At 36.0% G+C, this 14,774-nt stretch overlaps 2 protein-coding genes across 2 annotated transcripts; both read right to left on the bottom strand.

Annotated features, from left to right (window-relative positions):
- Nucleotides 1–1,744: 1,744 nt before the first annotated feature.
- Nucleotides 1,745–4,338, bottom strand: LOC146169238 (uncharacterized). Its single transcript, XM_083386327.1, has 6 exons — nucleotides 4,254–4,338; nucleotides 3,903–4,193; nucleotides 3,592–3,734; nucleotides 3,378–3,522; nucleotides 2,975–3,077; nucleotides 1,745–1,874 (listed from the first exon to the last, which is right to left on the bottom strand). Exons 1-6 carry the CDS (start codon nucleotides 4,336–4,338, stop codon nucleotides 1,745–1,747), a joined length of 897 nt encoding a protein of 298 aa, XP_083242453.1.
- Nucleotides 4,339–11,247: 6,909 nt separating this feature from the next.
- On the bottom strand, nucleotides 11,248–12,033 carry LOC146169237 (uncharacterized). Its single transcript, XM_083386326.1, has 2 exons — nucleotides 11,664–12,033; nucleotides 11,248–11,603 (listed from the first exon to the last, which is right to left on the bottom strand). Exons 1-2 carry the CDS (start codon nucleotides 12,031–12,033, stop codon nucleotides 11,248–11,250), a joined length of 726 nt encoding a protein of 241 aa, XP_083242452.1.
- Nucleotides 12,034–14,774: the final 2,741 nt, after the last annotated feature.

Raw genomic sequence — 14,774 nt, 5'->3', positions numbered from 1 at the left:
CTAGAATTGCACGATGGAAAATCGTGGGGTCGTTAACCTTTAGTCACAGTGAAATCCTGTAAAACAATACTTTCCCGAAGCGCTATATATTTCATCGTACATTTACTTTGAAGTGGCAAAAGTAGTTATTTAAATAGAGTCGTACTTTTTATCTTATGTTTACTGGTCCAATAAAAAGACGTAAAACAAAACGCTAATGTAACCTACAAGTTCGCAAAACAGCCATTTTGGAAAGTTCCATATAGGACGGGGGTGCTGCGACTTTCAAACCGGTCTAACACATACCAAAATTAGGCGTTCTTGCCACCCCTGGATTAAAACTTGATGGGCGATAGTAAACCGGTACATTTATTTAATAATGTAACTAGGCCTATAATCATACAATTCCAATATGTTTGCCGATGATCGTTGGTCAGTTTTTTTCTTTGATTAAACCCTCAACTTTATGTATTACAATAATTCAACAGTGCTTTGCGGGCCACAACAAATGATGTCTGGGTTTGGACCACCCTGGACTAGTTACTGCAACATTATTATTTGAAGGTAATCGGCTATCTTTTTGTAAATTAACTTCTGTATCTTAAACAATCTCGAAAATTACTACATTTTTTCTGATATGTGCGATTTCGGCATTTAGGGCCGGGGATAATGAGATACAGCTCACTATCTCAATTTATTCGATTTTCCTAAACAATCAATATTTATTTGTTTTTTTCTTAGAAAGTAATTTACATATAGTTTGCCTTTATAAAAGTTTTATCTGTGCTAATTTTTGATTGCCGTAATGTATCTTTGGGCAAGTCTTGGAGAACATTAACTAATTGCCAATACCGGTACGTGTCCCAATCAGATAAATTTTATTGGAAAAAAAGTAAAGCAAAGGTTTTCTGTGTCTGCGCCGAAAGATACCTACTGTGTTTTATTTTGATGAAAAGGGCTAGTCGAAAGATAAATTATATTCGCCGCGTATAAAACACATTGGTACATCAATGGTTATTAATTAAGGCAAACTACCAAAATATTTACTATAAGGACAACGTATACACAACACAACGCATCAAGTCGAAAGAATTATGGAAAAAAAGAGGGTATAAATCAATAAGAAGAATCACACAAAAAAGCAACAAATAAAAACATTTTTATGTTTAAAGTAAATATACTGGTATAATATGTATTTTTTAGCACAATGAGTAAAATTGGTTTAACGCCGAACGAGTCAAATAGTCTGCTTGGTCATTTTTTATCATATTTTAAATGCGCAAATGCTTGAAAAAGTAGAAAAACATTTCACCATGTTTAAAAAAGTTAAAAAATATGTTTGCACCATAAATAAATGTCATTGTTAATACTTTTAAAACGCTGTTGTTTAACTCTAATTCAAGCTACCAGAATAATCCCAAGGAAAACTGTTTAACACGCTTTGAGGACAACCGATCAAGTTTTAAATGATTTTTTTAGTTTGAATAATTTGAGAAAAATCATATACCCTATACAGAGAACGCCATACGAAACACCGTTTCGTTTCACATACAATTAAAACAATTCAATTAATTCTAACAGGTTTACGCTTGTGGTTAGCACAATACCAATATCAAATTCTATTACAGAAACGTATTTGAAATTCCAAAAAAAAAGACTTGCATAGTTAGGAGTGCGTTTTACACGTATTGACTGCATGATGACTCGTTGCACTATTCGCGTTAACAGTCTTCTTTCCTGAGGATAATTTCCTTTTACAGGTTGATCAATCCTTGCTGGCTGATGACGCAACCGGTTTGCATTGGCGCTCTTTGCGCAGACGGATCACGAAAAGGTTCCTCACTGATTTCCGAAACTTTTTGTCCATGACGCTGTACACCATCACGTTAACAAGGCTGCAATTATTTGATACATGATAAAAATGTGTCGAACCAAAAACAACGGAAGTATGCACCATAATTGACTTATTTAAAAAGTTTAATTGCGATTTAGTACCGAACCGTAGGACCTGATCTACCCAATGTAAATGTACATTGCAAAGAAAACTAAAAACATCAAATAACCAAAGAACTATGTAGATTTGGCATTAAAAAATAAAACGATTTAAGAATTGGAACCACGTCTAGTGGGCCACCTGTTCTTCTGAATTAAAAAAAAAACTCTTTGCAAGGTGAACGCCAACATTTTTTTTATAGACGGGAACTGCGAGGTGAACTCCTACATCACTGGTTTTAAAACTTTTTTAGCTTGCGGTACAGCAAAAAAATATATATATTCGCTGCGCAGTTTCTAATCAACAATTGTATAACTTGATATTCCCTGTAAATCGCAAGGCAACAGGTTAATATATTATTAGTTTTCTAATGGATAATGTGCATTCAAGTAACGTATACCTGCCTGTATGCATATATGGAATACAAACGGGTTATTTTTTTAAGTGAAAAGTTAAGCAACACACGAAACAACTTCTCGAGGCACGCCAGTGTCACACATATTGAGAATGGCTGTCCAGCATTATTTTCGGTTTGTCTACTTGTGACGTCTAAATAGGTGGTTATGATGACTAATGTACACAAAAAAAACTTTTATCCGGTTGTGCCAAAAAACTCCGGATATGATTTACAGTGATGTTATTAAACATTGGCCTGTACATACGGAAATATAAACACATTTTGGGTTGAACTGACAGATACGCAGCAAACATGGTATTACTTCAAAATACCACACATTTACTGTCACGATATAACTAACACCTCCCGGTTTGAGAGTGTGGGGCTAACTCCCGGTTTGAGTTGATTATACAAATGGAACTGGTATTCCGTTGAATAAAGTGTTAAACACACGTTTGAGAAAGGTCAAATAATATCTACACGGTATTCTACACGGCTGTGTCACATTTAATTCATTTACAAGTCACCGTGCCCCTAGTTTAAGCAAGGAAACTTTCGAAAGGGCCTTGAACAAAACAAAAAAGTATTTTTTTTAGCAAGTTTACCTGTTTGACATGGAGAGATAGAAGCATACCATGTACGGCGCCGCTATATTGTGTGGAGTAAACGCCCCTGAGTACGACATCACAATTATAACCAACAAAGGAACTGAAAAAATATATATGTATAAACATTTTGATGTACAGGTCTACTTTAAAAACATATGGTAACAAGGCTACTTCAATGTTCAGCACTGTGGAAGTCTTGTCACTTAAAGGCTTATGCACAATACGACCCCCTCAGTTTAGAAAACACGTTATATTGAGTCATGTAATGACTTGTTAAGCAAATGACGCAACAGCTAACGTAAAAGTTTCTAGAAATGCACATCCAACGAGTTATTATCAGGACCGCTCATAATAAAAGCATCATTTAAATAATTAAATATTTATGTACTACTAAGCTTACTCATCGTTATAGTGAATCCTAGTTGCATGGTTGCCAATGTCCTGAAGATCATAATTTCTTGTTTACCAGTATCACCAGATCGCATTTTCGATCCTCTTTTTATGTACTTTTGAATGTATATTGCTGTCGCTAAAGTAAAACCACTCTGAAAAAAACAATTAACTGGTTGTAAGCATATAACACCAGTTAGTTCAGAACGAAATTTTTGACTTACCATAACCAAATATGGAAAAAGGTATACCACAACTAGAATACCAATAAGAGGACCAACTGTGTTGCTTGTCATATCACGCATTGTCAAACTGAAGAGAAAAGTCAATTGCTGGTAGGCGAAGCTAAATTTGTTGGGGAAAAATACTGCAACATAAAATAGAGTACAGTTTCAAATAAATCACGTTGAAAATAATAGACGTTTATTTAAACGCAGTAATAATTATTATTTTTTTTTTCTATTTTACGATCTTCAGCATCTCATATAAAAGTTGGCGATTAATATATTCACGTAGGTTAGTTTTAAACACTTACACGGCACTACAGCAAAGAGAAGGGCCAGTACCCAGACCAGAGCTATCCCGATGTAAACTGTATTTTCATTCTGCTGTTTGTATTTGATCGGCCACTTGACAGCATATAAGCGTTGTTGCGCCAACAAGACAAGATGATAAAGCGACGACGTGGTTATAAATATAAAGAATACGCCTCCCACGCTCGCTTCTGGTGATCCAAATGATGTCAAGGTAATTCTGAGAAGTTCTTCAGGAGAAGAGTTTATCGTTCTGCTGAAATTGGGGAAAACCACACAGAACAGCAGTAGGCCTGCAAACAACGTTGATTAATGTTGGCACATACATGATATTGATACAGTAGAATATCTACCTGTAAGTATGTCAGCAAATGCCAACGATGCTTTAATTTTTCCATAAGTTCCGGTGAAAGTGGATTTTCCGCTTACGAATAGCATAATTATGGCTGCATTGCTACAAATAATAGCAACTCCAAGTACTACTAGAAAAAGCACGAAAAACCCAGCTCCCACCATAGTACAGTCGTTGCATTGTTTTAAAGGAATGTTAGAACAAGTTTCCACAGCAGAGTAACTGCAAAAGGCTGGCAAACCAAACAGCGCAACAGATGAAGTGGTATTTCCTGATATCTTAAAGCTGGAGTTCGTCTGATCGCTTAGATTCCTGGGTGTCATTTCAGTGCTCACCAAGAAAGGTGGAATGTACCCTCCAGGAGGGACACTTGTCGTACTTGTAGGACTCGGCAACGCAATGGTGCTCGGTTCTGCAGTCGTTGGTGCAAATGGTCGCGGAAGAGTTCTTGTAGTTATTTTTTCGGTTGTCGCGATTGGTGGAAGCAAAGTTTGGTCTCCCAAGGGTGAAACCGTTGATCTTACGATTGCTTGTGTTTTGGTTTGGGATGTTATAGTTGTGGTTGCTAGACTTTGCGGAAGAGCTGGGCAGGCTAAATGGCTCACAATCAACCCAAACGCGACTATATGCGTTGGTATCATATTCTTATAGTTAGTTAACTGAAAAATTATTTGATACTTGTTAACTGTTAACTAACTTGACTAGGTAACATTGGTGGTTACTGTCCACACTAAGTAACATGGTTTGCAAAAATGTTGATGCCAAAAGAGCTTTTAGTAAACTGTTACGTAACGAAGTTAAATCGTTGAAGTTAGCAATGGGTTGGCACAGCCGCCATCCTAGCCTCTTGGGCTTATAACACCACCACCATGCGACCCCAAGGTTGACAGTCACACATTTGATTGATTTACTGTTAATAATGGAATAGCGGCATTAGACCAGGGCTTTGGATTCTGTTAAAATTAACCCGGGTTCACCCCTAGGCCCAAAAACTGAAATAAACCATATAATCCGACTCCAGACTCCAGAGTCCGACTCCGATATAATGTGCAAATTCGCCAAATCCCGAGTCCAACTCTACACTACATTCCGTAGGCCTATTTCACCTGTGCACGTAACTAAAATAAGTTCAATATAAGCAAACTACTCATACTGGTGTCATATATTTCATCCACAAACAAAACACGTTGAAAAATATTCATATAATATTCCACCTTTACAATTTAGAGTGTGCATCCTTATAAGTTTTAAAACTTGGTTATGCGCATGTTCACATCGGACTCGGTTTTCTCGATTCTTGTGTTTAGATTCCAAAAACCGAAACCAACTCATTGGAGTCCCTAATTTAAATCCGACATCGCAGCCCTGATTTAGACTATAAGCGAACATCTGTGTTTATAGAAGAATATACTTATTTTAAATGCTAATACCAAGGTTAATGACTCTTCGCGTGATCCAAATAGAACCGACAAAAAGGTATATATAATACCACAATCCGTTCCCTTTAATGTCAAACACAGCGTTATAGTGATATGTCTGGACCGAACTAAAAAACTAAGAAACAACTTTATATTTATTTGCCAGATAACAGATGATATAACATAGTTTTTTTTGCATCAAAATATTCTGCCTTTGCAATAATTCCGTGCTGGAAGAAAAACAACTTGAAAACAAAGCAAAGAACTCCTAAATATAGGCCTATTTACTGAAACCACTTCTTAAGTTTACAGCTCTATAAGTATTCACAGACTATAGAGAAAATAAAAGGAACCGAATACATGTATGAAGTAGCTTCTTCGTGAGTTAACTATTTATAACATTACCAATAGGTGTGCCGCTAGATAAAGATAACTAATGTTCACTACGTCCGATGTACGTGCGTTACTTCCGTTTCAAAGCGTGACTTTACGTTTTGTTTTTCTATGCAACGCTGAATACGTAGATAGGGAAAGTTTGCACATTATATTATGCATCGATGCAAAAGGCTAAAAGGTTCCGGCCATGCGGCAAAAATTAATTAGAATTGAATCAACCATGGTTCCAATAGTTCTTAAAATCACACCGGTTTCAAGTCAATAAAAAGTTCGAAAATTTTGACTATAGTTCGTGCAATATTATTTTTTATTTTTTATTTATTTGTTTTTTATCGTTGTTAATTATCTACTCTGGCTAAAACAATCTCGAATATTTTTGCTCTACTCTTATTACTCGGTTTATCGGAATTAGTTGCCACTGATTTAGTAAATTAGCCCCTGAACCTTTTATGCCCGAGTCGCATATCTGGGTATCTGGAATATATAGGTAAATTATAAAAAAGAAGCACGTTTTCCGGCATTATTTTCTGATATGGACGATTTCGTTTTTTAGGGTCGGGGTAACGAGATATATCTTACGATTTCTATATATTCACTTTTCCTAAACAATTACTATTTTTTTTGTCTCGAAAAATAATTTAAATTCATTGACTTCAGATATAAAAAGTTGTATCTGTGCTAATTTTGTGATTACCATACTTTTCTGGCGAAGTTTAGTTCAACATTATCTATTGCCTATGGCCCAATCAGATAAGTGTCTTGAAGAAAAGTAAAGCAAGTGTTTTTTGTGTCTAGGTCGAAAAACACATACAAGTTTTATTTTTAAAAAATAGCTAGTCGAATGAGAAATTATAGGCCTATTTACCTCGTATAAAACACGTTGGGACATCAATGGTAATTGACTAAGGCAACCCTCAAAAAAATTACCATACTGGACAACGTACACACAATACAACGAATGAAGTCAAAAGGAATAAGAGGAAAAATTAAGGTAAAAATCAATAAGAAGAATAACACAAAAAATCAACAGAAATAAAAACGTTTTTATATATAAAGTAAATAGAGCACATATTATTTTTTTCATATGTATAATATTTTTTTGTAAACGTTTTTAATGGCGAACATGTAAAATAATCGACTAGGCCATTTTTTATCGTATTTTAAATATGCCATCTTTCACCACAAAAAAAGAAATACATGTTTACATCATAAACTAACTTAATTTTGATACTTTTAAAACGATCGTTTAATTCTGTTGAAAATGAATACAGAGTTATTCAAACAGTTCAAAATGATACCTTCTTCTGTATGGGCTTTGATGTTCTTACTAAACGTCTTACTTCAACCTTCAACCATTGCGCTCCTTCGTTCAATTCTATTTTAAGCTCCCAGAATAATCCAGAGAAAAACTTCTTAACGTGCTTTAAGGAGAAACGATCAAGTTTTCTATGTTTTTTAGTTTGAATAATTTAATAGTAGTTATATACTAAAGAGAACGCAAAATAAAAAACATTGTTTGTTTAACATATAATTAAAACAATATTTTTACTTGTGTTCAGCGAAATATATCACCATTATAGTTTGTGACTGAATGTACATGAAATTACATAATTCTATACAGTAAAGAGAACGGATTAAACTGTATCGACTGTATGATGACTTGTTGTAGAATTCGCAGTAATTGTGGTTCGCTTTACATCGGATAATTTGCTTTTGCAGGTTGATCGATCCTTGCCGCCTGATGACGTACTTGGTTTGGATTGGCGCTTTTGGCGCAGACGGATCACGAAAAGATTCCGAACGGATTTTCGAAACTTTTTATCCATGACGCTGTACACCATCACGTTTACGAGGCTGCGAATTGGTTACATAGGTTGTTACATGGTTAACAGGTGTTTTACTACAAACCTTAACCCTTAAAAATATACAACAGATGTTTGCACAAAAGTAAGATTTGTAGACTTGTTTATAAAGTTTAATCACGGTTAAATAACGAAACGGAGGACCTGATCTAACCAATTTAAATCTATATTGCAAAGTAGACTAACAACACCAAATTACCTATAAATTATGTCTATATTTTGTTCATAAGTACATTTTTAAAACGAAATATATACAATTTACACATGGGAGGCTAAAATACCCACTGCCAAGAGAATCATTTAAAATTAAAACGATTTAAAACGTAATTAAACCTTAAGGTATATGTTTGTATTTTTCAGTTTGGGGATGCTCAGGCGAATTTCAGATATTTCCTATGGCCACGGACTTCTTGTATCACCAGGTTTGCTTCGACGTTGTGATATTACAACTAAAAATGTAACCACGCCTAGTAGGCTAAGTTTTTCTTTTAAAATATTTTTTCCAAAACTATTTTGCGAGGGAAATTCCTACATCAACGTTTTTAGCTTGCGATACGGTAAAAATAAAATAAAAAATGATCGTGGCACACTTTCTACAAAACAACAATTGCATAACGTGTCAATCCCCGTCATATATTGCAGGTTAATGCCCTAATACAACGGTTTTCAACCCGCGGCCGTACTGCCGCATGCGGCCGTCGATAAAAAATTATGCGGCCGTTAACACGTATTTTAATAAACATGTTATGGCGGCAGTGCCCGTACTGGCATACGTTAATGGTTGATATGCTATATGCAGATTAGAAATGTTTGCGACTTTAGGGAGTGAAGTTAATTAGATCATAGATCAATCTGCGCTGAAAGTAAACAAGTTGATATCACTGATTGAAGCAAAAAGCAGTATAGATTTGTAGAAGATGCGTAACAATCTGAATTGTGATGTCACATAAAGATAAAATAAGAATTTATGATACATAACTAACGGCTGAGAAGACATGGTTATGTCAGTTGTGAAAGGAATTAAGGCAAAACTATGGGACAGGTTGAGTGGTTATTATAGAAAGTCTTGTATAACCGAATACGATGTGTAAGTCATTCTTAAACTGTCATTGTTAATTGAGAGAGAATGCATTAAGGATTACAAAGCCAGGCACAAAAAATCCGTATTTCGGTAATTACAAAAAACAAAAAAGATTAAATCATAAACCACATACAGCAGTAGGCACGGTGCCCCAGGTCAACCAACTGGGTACCAACCCTGGAACAGCTGCGTCACGTGTCACATTTGGAAATCAAATAAATAAACCCAATAAACGAATTTTTTTCGCCCTTAGCGCGATTAGACTATACTTTAGATCTATATTTTTGCACGAGATCGTTAGACAACAACAAGCATGTCTAAGAATAATTGTTCTATGACGTCACGTTATGACTCTTTCTGACGTTATCTCTAAAAAAATTGTACTGGTGGCCGTGAGATAAATAAAAACTGACGATGCGGCCGTCAAGAGCTAAAAGGTTGGGCACTCCTCCCTAATATTAGCATGTTTCAAATGTAATTCTCATTCAGTAACGCATGTCTGTCTGATTGCATATGCCGATTACAAATAGGATATTAAAAATAAAACAATAAAAAGTTACAGGCACAGTTAACACTATCTCGGGACACGCAGGTGTCACACAGTTCGAGAATCGCAATTCACGTTTGGTCTACTTGTGACGTCAAAACAGGCAGTTATGACTAATAAACATTTTCATTGTACACAGAAAGAGGACTTTTATGCGGTTGTGCCAAAAAACTCCGGAGATGATTTACACTGATGATGGTAAACATTGCCATCCACACACGGAAATATAAACACATTTTTTGACGGTAAGGTGCGCCGGCAAAAGGTCATAATAAAAATAGGCATTTTAATTTAGAAAAAAGGCTATGTCCGCAAACAATGTTTTTTTGCCTAAACTTCTTACTGCGTTTTCGTTTCAGGGTCGGCGTACTTTTGTGACGTCATCTCTGAAAAAATGTCGTGCCCCCAAACAAAAATCCTGGATCCGCGCCAGATAGCGACTATATAGCTTTGCAGTGCTAAGACCATCGCCAACTGACAAAAAACACCCAATTTTGCTGCATATCCCACAAACATTAATTTTGTTATTACATTAAAACAGCAGACAGTTACTTCCACAATATAACTAACCTAAAAAAGTGTGAGGCTAACTACCGCTTTGCGTTAGTTATAAAAAGGAACCAGTGTTCTGTTGTTCTGTTGTTCTGTTGTTCTGTTCTGTCAAACTTGCGTTTAAGAAAAAGTAAGTAATACTACACCGTATTTCACACGACTGTGTCACAAAAAAAAATTACAAGCCTCTATGTCAGTCGTTCAAGCAAGGTAATACTTTCAAAAGTGCCTTTAACAAAACAAAAAAGTATTTTTTTAGTAAGTTTACCTGTTTGACATGGAGAGATAGAAGCATACCATGTACGGTGCCGCTATATTGTATGGAGTAAACACCCCTGAGTACGACATCACAATTATAACCAACAAAGGAACTGAAAATAAATGTATACAAACATTTTGTTGGACAGGTCTACTAAAAACTATATGGTTTTAAGTCTATATCAATTTGCAGCATGTTTGAAGTCTTGTCACGTTTTTTAAGTCTTATGTACAATACTACCGCCTCAGTTTACAAAACATGTAACCTTAGCTCATATAATGACGCAACAGCTGACGTAAATGTTTCTATAATTGCACACCCAACGAGCGGTTGTCAGGATCGCTCATAATAAAAGCATCATTTAAATAATTAAATATTTATGTACTACTAAGCTTACTCATCGTTATAGTGAATCCTAGTTGCATGGTTGCCAATGTCCTGAAGACCATGATTTCTCGTTTACCAGTATCCCCAGATCGCATTTTTGATCCTCGTTTTATGTACTTTTGAATGTAAATTGCTGTCGCTAAAGTAAAACCACTCTGAAAAAAATAACTGGTTGTTACTTCTCATTGGCTCCCGAAGAAAAGTTCATGAAACAGATTAGAACTTAAGTTTTACAACTTACCATAACCAAATATGGAACCAGGTATACCACAACTAGCACACCAATGAGAGGTCCAACTGTGTTGCTTGTAACATTACGCATTGTCAAACTGAAGAGAAAAATCAGTTGCTGATAGGCGAAGCTAAATATGTTGGGGAAAAATACTGCAAGATAAAATAAGCGTACATTATCACCACGGTGAAAACAAGATACGTTTGATTAAACGCAGTAATAATAATTTCTTGTATATTCAAAAATTCTATTTCATCACCCCTAACGCATAATATAAAAGTTGGCCCTTAAATACAGGCACACATAAGTTAGTTTTAAAAACTTACACGGCACTACAGCAAAGAAAAGGGCCAGTACCCAGACCAGAGCTATCCCGATGTAAACTGTATTTTCATCCTGCTGTTTGTATTTAATCGGCCACTTGACGGCATATAAGCGTTGTTGCGCCAACAAAACAAGATGATAAAGCGACGAAGTGGTTATAAATATAAAGAAGACCGCTCCCACGCTCGCTTCTGGTGATCCAAATGATGTCAAGGTAATTCTTAGAAGTTCTTCAGGAGAAGAATTTATTGTTCTGCTGAAGTTGGGGAAAACCACACAGAACAGCAGTAGGCCTGCAAAGAGCGTTGGTTAATGTAGGCACATAGAAGACATTAATACAGAAGAATATATACCTGTAAGTATGTCAGCAAATGCCAACGAAGCTTTAATTTTTCCATACGTTCCGGTGAAGGTGGATTTTCCTTTTACAAAAAGCACAATTACTATTCCATTACTGGAGATAATAGCAATGCCAAGCACGACAACGAAAAACACAAAAAATCCGGCTCCCACCATCGTACAGTCTTTGCATTGACTTAAAGGCACATTGGAACAATTGTGTACAGCAGAATAGCTGCAAAACACGGGCAATCCAAAAAGTGCAGCGTACGAGGTTTGATTCGCGCTCTGGTTGTTAATCGTTGTAACATCAGTTACTACGATTATGAAAGGTTTTGGGGTCTTGGGGGTTGGCGGTTCTGGCTGAATCGATGGGTTAATCATGGTGACAGGAGGTACCCAGCCAGGGCGGAATACTGTGGTTGTGGTTGTCGGTATTGGTGGCGGTAAACTGGGTACAAACAACGGAGGAACAAAAGGTGCTTTTTTCGGAACGGTTGTAACTAGCGTCCTTGTGGATGGTTCTGCTGCACTGGCTGGTTCAGTTGACCTCGGCAAAGTTCTCGTGGTGATCGGTTTGTCTGTGGCAGTTAAGGACACAACCGGTTTTACTGGGCCATCTGTAATAATAATCGGCGGAACCCAAACTGGTTGATTGTTGCTATCTGTCGGGCCAAATGATGGTTTGCTAACTTGAATTGGCCGGGCGCTTACCAAACCAATTGTCTGGATTTCCACATTACCGACTGCTGGTCGCTGGCAAACTGCTGATAAAGGTAATTGTGTCAATACCAATCCTAACACTACAAGCCGTGTTGTTGTCATTTTGTTATTTTTTTGAACTGAAAATGCGCGAACAAAGTGCCGTCAACGGCGTGAGTACTTGTAGATTCAAAAAAGTTTCTAATGTGTAGGGTTTCTCTGAAAAATATATCGATTGTTGCTAAAATAAAAATGTGATAAATACTAGCACTGTCTCTGTAAACACTTCGTGGTGACAAACTTATTATAAAATATTACCAGAGAAAGTATAATGTTGTAGCTATATTTTGCCGATATAACAAAATAGGTTTTGAAACTTAATGCTTCAGTCAGCACAAAAATTCCGCTTAAAACGAATTAACTGCTAAAACAACAAAATACCTGCATACTGAACTTAGCTAAATTAGTTTGTACGGGTAGGCCACTGCTTTAATTAACCACTAGTTTATCCTTCACTGACCAAAACAGAATGAACAGTTTTTGAGAAAAGTCTGCTATTAATAAACTCGACGGTTAAACGCGATGCCAGCTGCGATATTATGACTGGGTAACACGTCCGCAGTTTGCGAAGTTACTTCCGCTTCAAATCGTGACATTTGACCAATTCAAAGCTGTAAATGGATCTAGGCGTAATTGGGTATAGCTATGTACTCCTCAATCGGTTGGCCTCAGGGTATACGCAATGCGTTTTTGTTTACCAACAATATGTTATAAATATGCTAGCAGTTTTTTATAGTTTTAATAGTGGTGAGAATTGTCTGCAGAAACGACAATTCCAGACTAATCGTGAATAAACTCAAGAAAGGCATTACTCACATCAACTTATTGCACAATTTTAAACTATATCGGTTTCAAGTAAAATTCTAAACATTCTTAAAATAGCAACAAAATAACTAGCGTAACTACAACATATCATACGCTACATTTTACAAGGTGTGAATTACCTGACAGGGGTATTGAACCGGGTCCCATTAGGTAGTATCCTGCCATTTTATTCACTGGGTAACACCGTTTTATTTTGGGGGGCAGTAAAACTTTAAAATTATTACCTACTACTGGCACTTACCTATTACCTGCACCATAACTAAAAATGCGATAATGTTGACCTTTTAGCGATGTGCGGTTTAACAAGTTCTAAATCGTTCGTCTTTACTAAAGATTTCCGTGATTAAAAGAAAAAATATCAGAAATAATATGTAAAGTTAATTAGGAAAAAATCGTTAAAGATGGCGCTTGCACCTAAAATCTTCACTTACACCTTTTATATTGCCGCTCGAGTATCTTGCCAAAACTGGGTTTTTCACGTCGCGAGACTTCTTTGTCTAAGGCCAAAAGCATTTGGAGAATTATGTAAAATTTCGAAGCAAAGAGATAAAATTCTCTTTCTTTTTGACCGCGGTGTGTATAGGATTTCAACCAAATTATTTTAGATTACGATAGTACTCTAAATTTCGTCTTATATGTAGTTTACTAGTTGTACTGGGTGATTCAATCTATTTCATGTTATATGCAAGTTTATTTTTTGGCTAAGTTGGGTTGCGTCAAAATATAATATTTATATATTTCAATTTAGTGTTATTTGTAATATAGACAGAAAGTTAGCTGAGCAAAACGACCGTCTAGAACTTACAAAATAATCAAAACAAATATATTAATAATGTTAAAAATAAAACATTGTACATTATACCAACCAACTGCGCACAAATAGTGTTATTTCATGTTTTTGTGTTCATTGTCTAATACCGGGTGGTTTAAAACAAAGACATTAGTGTGAGTGGCTCGCGAAGTGCTGTTCAGTTTTAGTAATGCGTAGCGTTGATAGTTTAACGAAAGGTATAAATGACCAACGAACAGCAAGCGCCCAAATGTTTTCCGTTTTTCTAAATGAACATACCATAAAATTAATTTCCTAATATATCGCGATTCTGGAAAGTGACGCCGTTACCCTTTCCAAGATGCAATTTTAATAAAATTGATCTACACAAGTTGAAACATTTTTACGTGAAATGATAAGTCTATGCAATCTGGCGATTGTATGATATGCAACATCTACCTAACTAAAAAATATAACAAGATAAACACACGTTTTCAGCTCACGAACATTTTGTGCATGTGCTTCTATAAGACCTCTTCTTCTAAATGAAAATGTTTGTCAAACACGCAGTTTTTTTATTCACGTGCACCATTTCCCTTGTCTCACTTGCAGTACATTCGATTCTATTTGCCATTTAGGCACAGGTTCGAAGGTAGCAGCAGGTTTCTTGGCCTTATATGTCTTTCCACATTATTTAGGCACGGAGCTTTGTGACGTAATCGTTTAACAATAAATGCCCCGACCAAAATCGTTGATCCCCTGTCACGCA

This window comes from Ascidiella aspersa, chromosome 1 (genome assembly GCF_963924565.1).
Source record: "Ascidiella aspersa chromosome 1, kaAscAspe10.2, whole genome shotgun sequence".
Lineage (NCBI taxonomy): Eukaryota > Metazoa > Chordata > Ascidiacea > Phlebobranchia > Ascidiidae > Ascidiella > Ascidiella aspersa.
The sequence above is the reverse complement of the archived record's forward strand: the minus strand, read 5'-3'. Positions and strand labels throughout refer to the sequence as shown.